This window comes from Myotis lucifugus, unplaced genomic scaffold (genome assembly GCF_000147115.1).
Source record: "Myotis lucifugus unplaced genomic scaffold, Myoluc2.0 scaffold_21, whole genome shotgun sequence".
NCBI lineage: Eukaryota > Metazoa > Chordata > Mammalia > Chiroptera > Vespertilionidae > Myotis > Myotis lucifugus.
In genome coordinates, this window is record NW_005871069.1 from 7,360,399 (window position 1) to 7,373,761 (window position 13,363).

Genomic DNA, 13,363 nt, shown 5'->3' on the forward strand with positions numbered 1-13,363 from the left:
TTTGACAAAGTTTGTATAAAAGAATGTATGGTAATTCCCAAAGTTTGTTTAAAGGAATATAATTCTTGATCTTATACTGTTTGGAGTGTAAGCAAAACTCATTATACAGAAAAGATGCCTTACATCACAGAGAGGCTGAAATCTAAAGTGCCCACAGAAAGGCTAAGCAAGGCTTGCAGTTTAAGGTGTAAGATGGTTGTCAGACATGAAGGCACCTCGGTCTATACATCACGTACCAAAAGGCTGACCTCTGTTCTCTCAAGCACCTGATATTCTATGTCCCAACTGTCTAAAGATGGTCATTAAGGACTTTGCAATTCCCACTCATAAACTAATTTAAAACCCTAAGAGACAGTGTCTAAAAGAAAGAGTAAGCATGAAAACATAATATATAAACATATTTAATAGAAATATTAAAATAATCACTATATTTCCTCTCATTGCTAAAATCATGAAAGAATATTCCTTTTGTAATCAAAGTAATAACTTTTTAATCATGCAAAAAAGTATTTTTGTTATTACATTCATAAGCAGAAACTATATTTCAAAACAAGTGTATAGACTTAAAAAAGGCCTAGACTTAAAGAGAAAGTGGGATTTATTTAAATACTATTACAGTTTCATTGTATGCTGTTGGCATACTTATATTCACAGTATATAAAGTAAAAAAAAAATTAATCTTTTAAAGTCAGCTCTGAAATAGATGCATTTTCTTTAATACATTCACTAGTTAGTTCTGTTCTAAAACAGGAGGGAAGATAGATATATGACTCAACAAGTCAGCATCACGTTTCAGTTAAATTGGAAGCCAATGTTCTGAGTAACCAAAGTACAAGTCAGTTCACCAGCTGGGAGTGAAAATTAGAATATAAATTGAAAAGCTCAAGAGAGACCTTCATAGAACATACTGTAACAAATATTAAAAATAGAATTCTCAAATTTATGATTTAAGAACACAATTTTTTTGTAGTCAATAAAAAACATTCAGAGGCATCAAAAGCAAGTCATAACACCATCTAGAGTTATTAAGAAGAACTGTGGCCCTGACCGGTTTGGCTCAGTGGATAGAGCGTCAGCCTGCGGACTCAAGGGTCCCGGGTTCGATTCTGGTCAGGGGCATGTACCTTGGTTGCGGGCACATCCCCAGTGGGGTGTGTGCAGGAGGCGGCTGATCGATGTCTCTCTCTCATCGATGTTTCTAACTCTCTGCCCCTCTCCCTTCCTCTCTGTGAAAAATCAATAAAATATATTTAAAAAAAAAAAAGAACTGTGGATTTCTAAGGGGTGTCTCTTAAATCCTTCCAATGGAAAACTTACAGAATAACATTATCGGCTGAAACATGGGAAGCACCAGTTTCATATTTTGATAAAATGCCGAGTAATACAGTCATTGTTCTGATAAATTTTTATTTGGGGAGATGGAGAGAATTCTCAAAATAGACTCATGGCTTAGAAGTAGTTGAGCTGTAACAAGAGCCTGGAGAGACACCATGAAATCAGCCCAAGGTGAGGTGGTGGTTCCATCTACTCACATTCAGTGTTATACCAGCCAATAAAGGGCTTTGACAACACAGTGAGTTTTGATATAACTTACTTTAGAGTAGAAAAAAACCAGTTAATTTTAAAGTAAATAACTATATAAATTGTATTTTAACTTAGTCTCATAATTAACTGTAGTATATTTAACATATAGTCCCGTAATAAACAAACCAACTTTAACAATAAAGCATTTTCCTTCATGTTCTAATTAACAAATTTCTTTAACAATTTATAGCTAATTACAATCTACCAGCCCGACCTTGCAATAAATATTCGTGTAATATTTTAAAAGCCTAAATTCCAGTTGATATGATACCAAAATGTCGCTTAATTTTAACATTCACAGTACTGCTCAGAAATAGGCAGGTCCTGAGGTTCTAGAGAACGGAGTGAGCTCTTGGTGCTTTCACCTGGCATGCGTGGGTGATCACAGAATCAAAGAGCTGTGGACTGGTATCAACAGTGCAGGCTGTTGTACTTTTACTTCAAGCTGAGACTTTTAAATACAGGATACAGGGGTGGGTAAATGTAGGCTTTCAGCTATGAGTACGTGAAACACAGTTTATTCTTGTATTATTTATTTGTATTACAACTGTAAACGTACTTTTGCCAACCCCTGTATATGTGCACACATATGTACAAACACGTGTGAATATGGATATACACACACTTTTTGATGAAAGAATAACAGCAATATATGTGAACCATTTTTGCCAAATGGATTCCATTTGGTTAATAAAAAATGTTCTTTCCATCCATCTATCTAAGTCCAGACCAGCTATGCAGATAGGATGCCCATCCGGAGGAACGGGAAGCATTTTCTTCCTCACCTTTGGGGAGTTAAAAAAAAAAATTATTAATCTTCTCATATCATACGTCGATGTTACGAATCTTTCTGTTCTTAAACTTTCAGTATTTATTGTTTATTGTCTTTCTCTATTAGATAATTCCAAAATAAAGTCTCCAGTGCCATTACATATTATTGAAAATAAAAGTAACTTTTTATATTCTTTTAAAACAGAAGCCTTTACATAACTTAGAACCTAAAACCAATCAATTTATGGTAAACCTCAAAACAAACCCCAAACAACTGTTTTTTAATCATTTAAAAATTAGGCTTATTGAAGTATAATTTACTTACAGTAAAATTCAACCTTTTAAGTGTAGCACCACCCCAACCAAGGTATAATGTGTCAAAGTTTTCTCGTGCTTGTTTGCCAGCACCCCTGCTACTCCTTTATAACCATTGCTTTGTTTTCTGTGCTTACAGTGTTTTTTCCTAGAAATTCATATAAATTGAATCACATTGTATATAGTCTTGTTGAGTCTTATAGTCGTCTTCCACTTGCACAATTCATTCAAGAACCATCCATGCTGCTGCGTGTATCAGTTCACTCTTTTTTTTTACTGCTGAGTAGTATTCCATTGTGTGTCTGCACCAGTTTGTTTACTTATTTACCAGTGAAGGATATTTGAGTTGTTTCTAGTTTTTAGCAATTTAAAATGAAGCTGCTATAGTGGGCATGTGCTGGGGGTGGGAGTGGCTGGGGAGAGGTCAATGGGGGAAAAAGGAGACATATGTAATACTTTCAACAATAAAGAATTTAAATTAAAAAAATGAAGCTGCTATAAACATTTATGCACAGGTATTGTTGTTTTTTGCTAATCCTCACCCCAGGATATTTTTTCCCATTGATTTTTTTTTCTGAGAGAGTGGAAGGCAGGAAGGGAAGGAGGGAGGGAGAGAAAGAGACAGAGAGAGAATCATTGATGTGAAAGAGACACATCCATTGATTACTTCCTGTACGCACCCAGAGCAGGGTGGGGGAAAGAACCTGCAACTCACGTACATGCCCTTGACCAGGAATCCAACCGTGACCCTTCGGTGCATGGGCCAAGGATTTAACCACTGAGCCATGTTGGCCAGGGCTGTGCCTAGGTTTTTAATTTAAAAATTTGTGAACTAATTCACATACCATAAAATTCACCCTTTTAGGGTATATAATTTAGTGGTTTTTAATATGTTCATGAGTTTTGTGTTTTTCTTTGTGTAGACATAGGTTTTCTAAACATCTTGGAATGGGACTGTTGCTGTACAGTGAAGGTATGCTTAACTTATCCTTCACTCCTCCCCTCCCCTCCACAGAGGCAACCATCATTACATTTAGCATGTACCCTTCCAGACATCTTTCTGTGTTTTCAGACATATATGTACAGTTGGGTCTCATTCAGAGAAGCATTTTCAAAGTTTTAAATGGAAAAACTCTACAGTTTACACACCACTTTCATTTCTTTTTCTGTTCATTGTCTGGTTTTATTCATGTACTAGAGGCCTAGTGCAGTGCACAAAAATCATGCACTCAAGGCGGGGGGGTGGTCCCTCAGCCTGGCCTGCACCCTCTCGCAGTCTGGGAGCCCTTGGGGGATGTCTGACTGACGGCTTAAGTCGGACATCCTTACCGCTGCTGCAGAGGTGGGAAAGTCTCCCGCCACCACCACTGTGCTTACCAACCGTGAGCCCAGCTTCTGGCTGAGTGGTGCTCCCCTGTGGGAGCACACTGACCACCAGGGGGCAGCTCCTGCATTGAGCGTCTGCCCCCTATTGGTCAGTGCGCATCATAGTGACTGGTTGTTCTGCCGTCGGGCAAAAACCGGCTCTCTGACATCCCTCGAGGGGTCCCAGATTGCGAGAGGGAACAGGCCAGGCTGAGGGACCCCACCGCTGCACTACCAGGGCCAGGGAGGACATGGGAGATTGGCCAGCCAAGGAGGGACCAGGAAAGGCTCCAGGGCATGTCCAGCCCGTCTCGCTCAGTCCCGATCAGTCGGATCCCAACAGCAAGCTAACCGGTTGGAGCTTCTGCCCCCTGGTGGTCAGTGCACGTCATAACGACTGGTTGACTGGTCAACTGTCTGCCCCCTGGTGGTCAGTGCACATCATAGTGAGTGGTTGAGCAGCCTTAGCATATTACACTTTGATTGGTTGAATGGCCAAATGGATGACCGAACACTTAGCATATTAGGCTTTTATTATATAGGATTAGTTATGAACTGCAATAGACCAAATTACCACAAACTTATCAGCTTAAAATATATTTAGTCACTCAGTTTTTGTGAGGCAGGAGTCCAGGAATGGCTTAGCTGGGTCCTCTGTCTCAAGGTCTCTCAAATATCTACAATCAAGGCATCTTCCAGGGACAGGCTCTCACATGAAGGAACAAAGGAGAAGGATCTGCTTCAAAGTCACAGAAGATGGCAGAACTCAGTTCCTCAAGAGCTGCTGGAAGGATGGCCTTAGTTCATTGCAACATGAGCCTCTCCAATATGGCAGCTTGTAAGTGGAAAAGGTAGAGCGTCTGCTAGCAAGACAGAAGTCACAGTCTCTTACAACCTATATGTAACATACATATGTAACATACTACCACTTTTGCTATATTCTACTGGCTACAATGAGTCACCAGGCCAGATTACTGGCCATTTAAGGGGAGAGGATTACATAAAGGCACAGATACATGGAGGAGCGATTAATGGGGCAGGAGGCCTTGTAGAAGTCTGTCTTTCACAAACTGCAAGAAGAGCTTCTATGCCCTAACCGGTTTGGCTCAGTGGGTAGAGCATCGGCCTGCGGACTGAAGGGTCACAGGTTCGATTCTGGTCAAGGGCATGTACCTTGGTTGCAGGCCCAGTGGCGAGTGTGCAGGAGGCAGCTGATCGATGTTTCTCTCTCATCGATGTTTCTAACTCTCTATCCCCTCTCCCTTCCTCTCTGTAAAAAATCAATAAAATATATATTTAAAAAAAAAAAGAAGAGCTTCTAGAAAGCTCTTTATTTAGGGATGGATAACTGGGCACTGACTCTGCTTTCTCCCATCAGAGGAGGTGGCTCTGCTCCCAGGAACAATGAGAGCTAGGAGATTGTACACATTTCCCAATACAAAATGCAGAGATTATTGTGTGTTCATCTGGAATAAATGATATACTCTGGGTATAGGTCTTGTGACACAATAAAACTCAATCTGTGTTCTCAGATCTGGCATGTCCCTGCTCTGTCAATATTCCTGGCAGCTATTCATCTCAAGTAAATAACCAGAGCAGATCCATGCTAAGATATGGAGCCTTTGCTCTTGCCCTGAGCAATTGTTCTGTTCTGATAAGGTTCTATAGCCTCTGCAGATCCAACCAGGCACTTATAGTGAGTATGTCAGCGTGCACTGAAGGGTCAAGGTTTCGATTTCTGGTCAGGGCACATGCCCAGGTTGTGGGTTCGATTCCCTGTGTGTGGAGGCAACTGATGGATGTTTCTCTCTCTCTCTCTTCCTTCCTCTCTCTCTCTCAAATCAATAAAAATATATCCTCAGGTGAGGATTAAAAAAAAAAGCTTATGATAGGTCTTTGCATTTTTCCCCATTGTGTTTGTTGGACCTTTTCCTCTTTATGTGTACACAATGTTGGACCTTGGTATATAAGTAACAATATACAGCTCTGTAAATGATAACCTAGTTAGGGAGTAAAGATGTACAGAAGCAACTTTTAGTTCTGGCCAGAGCAGCAGAGCTGAGATTCCAGTTTTGCACAGGGAAGTACTATGTAATTAACATATCTGGAGAGCAGAGCTAATTTATCACAAGTTGTATCTCAAGTAGACTGCAATCTGTGAGTTGTGCTGGGATCTGATAAGCAGGGAGCAAGCTGAGTTAACATTTACATTGCAAGTAGAGTGACAATATTTTCTCAGCAGTGTCTTCTTCATGTCACATTTTTGGGACTAATGTGGCACTTTATGTTGTGTTACTTATACAGTGGGGCCTTGACTTACGAGTGTCCTGACTAACGAGTTTTTCGAGATACGAGCTGTCTCTCAGCCGATTTTTTGCTTTGAGTTGCGAGCTAAAATTCGGGTTACGAGCCAGCTTCAGATACCCCACTGCTAGTTGGCGCAGCGAACGTCACAGTGAACGCCACAACATCAGCCCAGCATCACGTGTCTCACTCGTTCACTTTTTGATTTGACATACGAGTAATTTGAATTACGAGCTCCGTCACGGAACGAATTAAACTCGTAAGTCAAGGCCCCACTGTATAGAGATGTAACAGGCAGCAACCAGGAGCTCATAACACTTGCTTGGGGTGCAAGTTGGGCCCTTAAGAGGTGTTTATCATAAGGATTTTAATGTCACTTATCAGAGTTGGATTACCTTATTCCCTAAACTAATGCTTCTCAAATATTTGTGACCTAAACCCATAGGAAAAAAAAAAGACATTTTATATTAGGAACTGACACAGTCAGACAAATAATCAATATCCATACATATACCTAGAGAGTTTCAAGAAATAATTCTTATTCTTACTAAATTCAATGTATTCTGATGTGTCTTTTTTTTTTTCAAACCCTCACTTGAGGATATGTTCATTTTAGAGAGAGGAAGGAAGAGGGAGAGGGTGAGAAACATCAATAAACAAAATTTAAAAGTTATAATTTTAAGTCATAGTGCTATGAAAAAGATTTTAAGTATACACACAAAGTCTCAACCACGAGACAACATTTAGTGTAAGTCATAAAACAAGTTTTAAGACTTTGCTTCACATACCTTGAGCAATTGCAGCAAGTTTTCCCTTTTCTTCAGGGCTGAGCTGTAACATTGTGTCTATGACAGGAAGAAGCCTCTCTCTTTCACTACCTGGTTTTAGGAAAATGAACTGTAGCAAGACATTCTTCAAGTACTCCAGGTTAGCTACGGACTTCTCTCGCTCTTGATTTCTTTCCAATCTTCTAATTTCACTTTTGAGAAGCTAGTATTAGAGAAATGACTTAAAAGTGGGTTTTAGGAGCTCTGGTTAAACATGGCAGACTGAACAAATGCATTTTTCTTCTCTTCCCCCTGTCATGCCCCCAAAATGACAATAATGGAGAGCCTAGGAGAGGAGAAAAATGTAGATAAGAAATATCAAGAAAGTCCCAGAAAATGGGAGACCAGCTGCTGACCAAGTACCAGAGACAAAGAGGAGAGACTGGATCCCACAGAAACACAGAGAATCTCCTGCCTCAGAAGTACAGGTTACCATGGAAACTGAGGACTACATAAAGTCTATGTAGGTTAGTATCAGATGTTCCCTCTACCTGTGTACTCTCTATAGAAACTAAGCCAGAGGGCTCAGGGCTTTGGGTTGCTAAACACATTTTAAGGAGTGCAAGCCAGTCTAAGAGCAGGGGCTGAGTGAACATCTGTATCCACCACCAACCCCTTTCCCTGCCCTGCTCCCAGAACCCCCAGCAGTTAAGATGCACACAGTAAAACTATGTTTACATGATGAACAGCATATCACCAAAAATAAAGTCGATTTTAGGATAGAGTGAAAATTCTGGAGTGCAAGATAATCTAAAATACAAGAAAAATGGAGCAAAAGATATGAAGAAGATGGTAGAATGTTAGTCTTTGAGGAATATTTCTGGGTTGAAACAAAAAAATATATATTGTTTTAGTTCATCATTTTATAGGTTAGTCCAGGAAAGTTAGCCAACTCTGTCCTAAAACCCAGGGCCATTTTAGAAAAGTGACAATAAGGTCTAAGAAATCATATGAGAATGTATATTTGTGGAAATAAAAATATAAATAGTCACTTAGGTTCACAGGATTAGTGATTTGTTAGATGTGATAATATTTTGACTATGTGGGAAAATGTTTTGTTTTTTTTTTAATAGAGATGCATACTAAAATAGTTAGTGATGGGGTGTCATAATATATTTAAACAGAGGCCCGGTGCATGGATTCATGCACTGGTGGGATCCCTTGGCCTGGCTTGCTTCCTCTTGCAATCTGGGACCCCTCGGGGGATGGTGGAGACCTGGTTTCGGCCTGATCCCCGCAGGCCAGGCTGAGGAACCCCACTGGTGCATAAATCCATGCACCGGGCCTCTAGTATGCATATAAGATCTTTGGTTAATCTCTTCCCGCCCTCCCCCCTTCCCTCTGAGATTCATCAGTCTGTTCCATGTTTCCATGCCTGTGTGTTGAGCGTCTGCCCCCTGGTGGTCAGTGTGTGTAATACCTACCGGTCAAATGGTTGGACACTTAGCATATTAGCCTTTTACATATATAGATGTACTGCAAATAACTGAATAACTTGGCATTAAAAAAGTTATTTTGACAAGGACAACTGGTGGTCCTGCATGGCACAGAGAGAAGCATGTGTTTCTTGGAAAGCCAGGGGTTGGAATTTTGCTCCACCATTTATCAGCTTCAGGTGTTCTCTTCAGTGCTTTTGTTAGAAAGGACAAGGGTCTCAAGGTCTAGTGGTTCTCACTAAATGCTATGCTTGCTAAATGTTAAAAACCCAGGGCCTGGCTCATGAGAACTACTCAACAAGTAGTATGACAATATTTAGAGAGTCTATATACCATTGAGCTAGAGTGGACTATATAATTTGTGTAATCCTCAACTGCTCCACAATATACCTTGTTCCTATACATTTCTGGTGTCTTTAAAGGAGGAAAAACTCCCTATGCTATTTTACCATCTGTGGAAAGTAGTTTAGTGCCATAAATAGCAGAATAATCTGAATAAGAAATGCTCCATGGTTTATCTTTAAATACCCATTAAGTTTTATTTAAGTACATGTAGAATAATGACTTGTGAACATATGTCTACATTCTAAATCTATTACGTTTCTTAGAAAAAGTAGGAGTTAAAATAGTATTTATATAATAGATATAAAAGCAATTAATATTTCTTGATTTCGGGAATGTAATACCATTAGGAATCAAGATGTTATGGATACACCTGATCTGTGAATTTTTAAACTTAGATAAGTGTGTGTAGAGGGCCAAGAAACCCAAATTGCATTTTCTTTGGCAGTTTTTGAGCCTTACCTTAATTTGCTCCATAAGGACTGCATTGGTTGCTTCCGTTTCCCGAAGCAGGCCATTTAAGTGATCAGCACTTTTTGTTGTGGAACTGAGCTTTTGCATCAATTCTTCTTTGGTAAATTCAACATGCCACAAAGGAGGCTCTGTAAGATGTTGTTCTAGTAATTAATTTTCAAAATCAAGATTACAGATGAAGATTCTAAATAAGAGAAATATCTTAGTACAGATATTTTGCCCTGCAATATTACATAGGTCTGCTTTCTTTGCCATTCCTCTAGTCATCATAACAGAGTTAAAAACTTACATGTTAAATGTAACAAAGACAATCTCTGTTGTAAGGCATATAATCTAATTACACATAAGTTCTATGAGCCCCAATTCTGCAATTTATTAGGCTTTTATTTATAAATCATTTTATTAGTTTTATCACTCAACCTCTTCTATCTATTAATGTTCCAAGAGCTTGTGTCATTTTACTTATAAATAAAGTAGTAACATTTACTGATCACTCATATCAGGGCGCCTCAAGAATTTTATATGAGGTGGAGTAGTTATTATTATTCAAATTTTCCAAATTTTGAAACAAGCTTAGAGTCAACAAGTAATTTTGGCAAAATCACAAAGCCAAGTCTGATTCTAGGGCAGCCGTGGACAAACTACGGCCCGCGGGCCGGATCCGGCCCGTTTGAAATGAATAAAACTAAAAAAAAAAAAAAAAAGACCGTACCCTTTTATGTAATGATGTTTACTTTGAATTTATATTAGTTCACACAAACACTCCATCCATGCTTTTGTTCCGGCCCTCCGGTCCAGTTTAAGAACCCATTGTGGCCCTCGAGTCAAAAAGTTTGCCCACCCCTGTTCTAGAGTCTAGTGCTACTCTATAGTGATGCTTCCATCTCACCACTATTAACTTCACTTAAGGAACCAGGAGTACAGCCTCTACCCACATCATAATCAATGATTGTGGATAATCAAGGACTCCAGATCCTGAAACTTCAGAAAGATGACAGATTCCCCCTGAACTGTGAACATTAGTTAGTATTCATTATAGGTAAGAAAAATATACCACAACTTCACTAGTATATGGAAGAAGGCAAATTTAGCACTACTGCTTTATCGAGAGGAATAAAATTGTTTCTTAGAATGGTGAGAGAATATCATACTTTGTAATACTACCTTAGAACTTCCAGCTATCTATTTCTGGCTCAAGCTTAGGCAGGACTAATTTTAATTAAGCAATTTTTTTCTTCCTTCATTCTGCAGGAAAGTTTTCCATTTGAAAAAGGGTGGAACACTGAAAGAAATTTTACTGGAGTAGATATAAAAGCATTTGTAATTTTGAGTAATATTGATTAGACAAGACAGTAAAATTAAATAAAAACATACTTAAACAGAGAAACATACCAAGTTTAGTTTCGGGAGAATTAAGAAGCTGCTCTAAAGACTGTGTGTGAGTGCCAGTGGAAGATACAGACTCCGTATCAGTGGTCTCCATCCCTTCTCCCTCCTCCCGGGTTATACAATGCATGTCCAGCAGGGGGAGGTCTGTGTTTCTCTTTTCTCGAAGGTTCTTCACAGGTTGGTGGAAAGAAGCTGGGCCTTTTTTTTTTTTTTAAAGGGGAAGTGAGAGAGTGTTTAAAATTGATAAATTCAGCATTAACAGAGATACACAATAAAATTAAAATGATCCTAGGAATGTCAGATGATATGACAAGGAATTTGAATAAATAGAATAAAAAGTAAATGATGTATAAAAAATAATTTCTAAAACAGTCCTAAAAATGAACTTGTAACCACACTTAAGTCATTTCAGCAGAAGCTATAAATTAATTACTACTAGTTAGATATGATAAACTATTAGATAACACAAAGCTCACAACATAGAGACCTCAACATTGGTAGAAATTCTAAAACTAGATTCCAGCTATTTTTGAGGATTAGGTATTTCAGCTGGCTGCATACTTTCTGACACAACAGACTTGCTGACGTCTGCTCAGCAAACATTCTTGTTGATCACTGCCCTTATACCTCTACTGATTCCTACCATTGTCTGCTCAGTGTTCAGGCAAGAAGAACCTAGCGATCAGGACAGGGAACTAATCAGCACTAATTCACGGGCAAGGCTCTCCCGCTTGCTGGTAGTGAACACTTGCATAGAAACATACGGTTGGTAAGACACTTTCAAACACATCACATTATCAATCCCAAGAAACCTGAAGTTCAGAGAAAGTAAATGACTTTGCCCACGGTCTCAGAGCTGGGTCAGGGACCAGAATTCTAATCCAGGTTTTTTAACTTCAAATTTCACTTATTTCCCATTCCATGAAGTTACTTCCCATTTTCTTTTAATATATTTTTGTTGATTTCAGAGAGGAAGGGAGAGGGAGAGAGAGACAGAAACATCAATGACGAGAGAGAACTATTGATCAATCCACACTGGGGATTGAGCCCACAACCTGGACATGTGCCCTGACCACGAATCAAACTGTGACCTCCTGGTTCATGGGTGAACGACCAACCACTGAGACATGCTGGCTTGGTGGCCTCCCATTTTCTTTCAAACATTAGCCCTCTGGCTACATTTGTTGAGGCATTTTCCTGGATTTCTGATATTTTCCTAACTGCTATTCTACTGCTGATTTTTAGACTACAATCTCTTATGCAACCCATGTTTCCCTGGCTGATTACTTCCTGTGCTGATTCTTGGCATATGTTAAGTTGTCTTAAAAGTTGGTTTCTGACCCTGATGAGTGACTTATAACTGATGACATTTTTCCATGGGAAACAGTGTTAAGTATGAAGCTGATACTTAATACTAAAATGTAGCCTCATTTCGGCTGACATATTTCCATCTCTTCCAGAAAGTAGACTGCTACTGGGTGTGGCTGAACTAAAACTCCAACTAATCAGAAACTTGAGAGGGAAGAGCTGTATTGGCCAACCAATCCTGTAAGTTCAGTGCTGCTTGAGTGTTTCCAAGCCTCTTGCTCTCTTAATATTTCTAATTAAGAAATACATACATTTTGATGACTAGTGAAAAACACCAAACAAATCCAGTGAACATTAAAATCTGACAGGTCATGATACTGACACAGTATGTTGGAGTCAGAGAAAGGAAATACTCTATTATATGGAGGTTGACAAATACATGAAAATCAATATTCTCTGGTTACATAGGCTGGTTTAAGCACAATCTAGAATGGTTCCAATATCTTCTCTGTGAGCAAATCCAAAATTCATTAATCACAGAATCAATACTGGCTGTTACCTAGTAAATTTTCTATTTTCTTAAGAATTTGTGAAGAATGTATTTGAGTGACATAAATACACGAGAACATGAACAATGATTGTTTCCATGTGTACATACATACTTTTTGTGGTCGATTCACTCTTAAGCTGGAACAGCTGAGTTTCCACCTTGGAGAGCTGTTGCTGCAAAGTTTCCACTGTCTTTCTGTGCTCGTCCTGCAAATGCCTCACTTGATCTCGGAAGCTGCTGCGAAGGACCTCATTCTGGGATGTCAGGTGACTCACAGTTTGTGCATGTTCAGACTTCATCATCATGTTCTCTGATTGTATTGAACATAACCTGAAGGGTGACAGGCATGTAATTCATATGAGATCTTTCAACTTAAGATGCCGACTCAACCTTTCTTAACTGGGCCTTGCAAGAGAATTAGCCCTGAGATAGGATGAACTTCTCTCCTATGCATCTAAGATGGGACTAGCTGTGTAACAATCTGGGGAGAAATGACACTGGCTGTCATCTAGTTCAAATCCTAGTCTGTGTTCGTAGTTCAGAGAGGAACCTTGGTTGAGGAACTATGTTGTATGGTTTAGATGAGAAACTTCCTTCATAGTTTAGCAGAAAAAAGCACTTTATTTAGGGCATAAATATTATACTTTTAATTAGTGCACTTTGGGTTATCTTATGTGGTAGCTCATATAAATACAGGA

The 13,363-nt window shown here is 39.1% G+C and overlaps 1 protein-coding gene across 1 annotated transcript in view; it reads right to left on the bottom strand.

The window, feature by feature from the left end:
• Nucleotides 1-466: 466 nt before the first annotated feature.
• GCC2 (GRIP and coiled-coil domain containing 2) overlaps nt 467-13,363 on the bottom strand; it is a 95,414-nt gene continuing 82,517 nt past the window's right edge. Inside the window, 5 exon segments of the mRNA XM_006085745.3 lie at nt 467-2,369; nt 7,128-7,329; nt 9,407-9,546; nt 10,811-11,005; nt 12,778-12,995. Of these exon segments, the coding sequence (XP_006085807.2) occupies nt 2,299-2,369; nt 7,128-7,329; nt 9,407-9,546; nt 10,811-11,005; nt 12,778-12,995 (826 nt within the window). The 3' untranslated portion in view covers nt 467-2,298.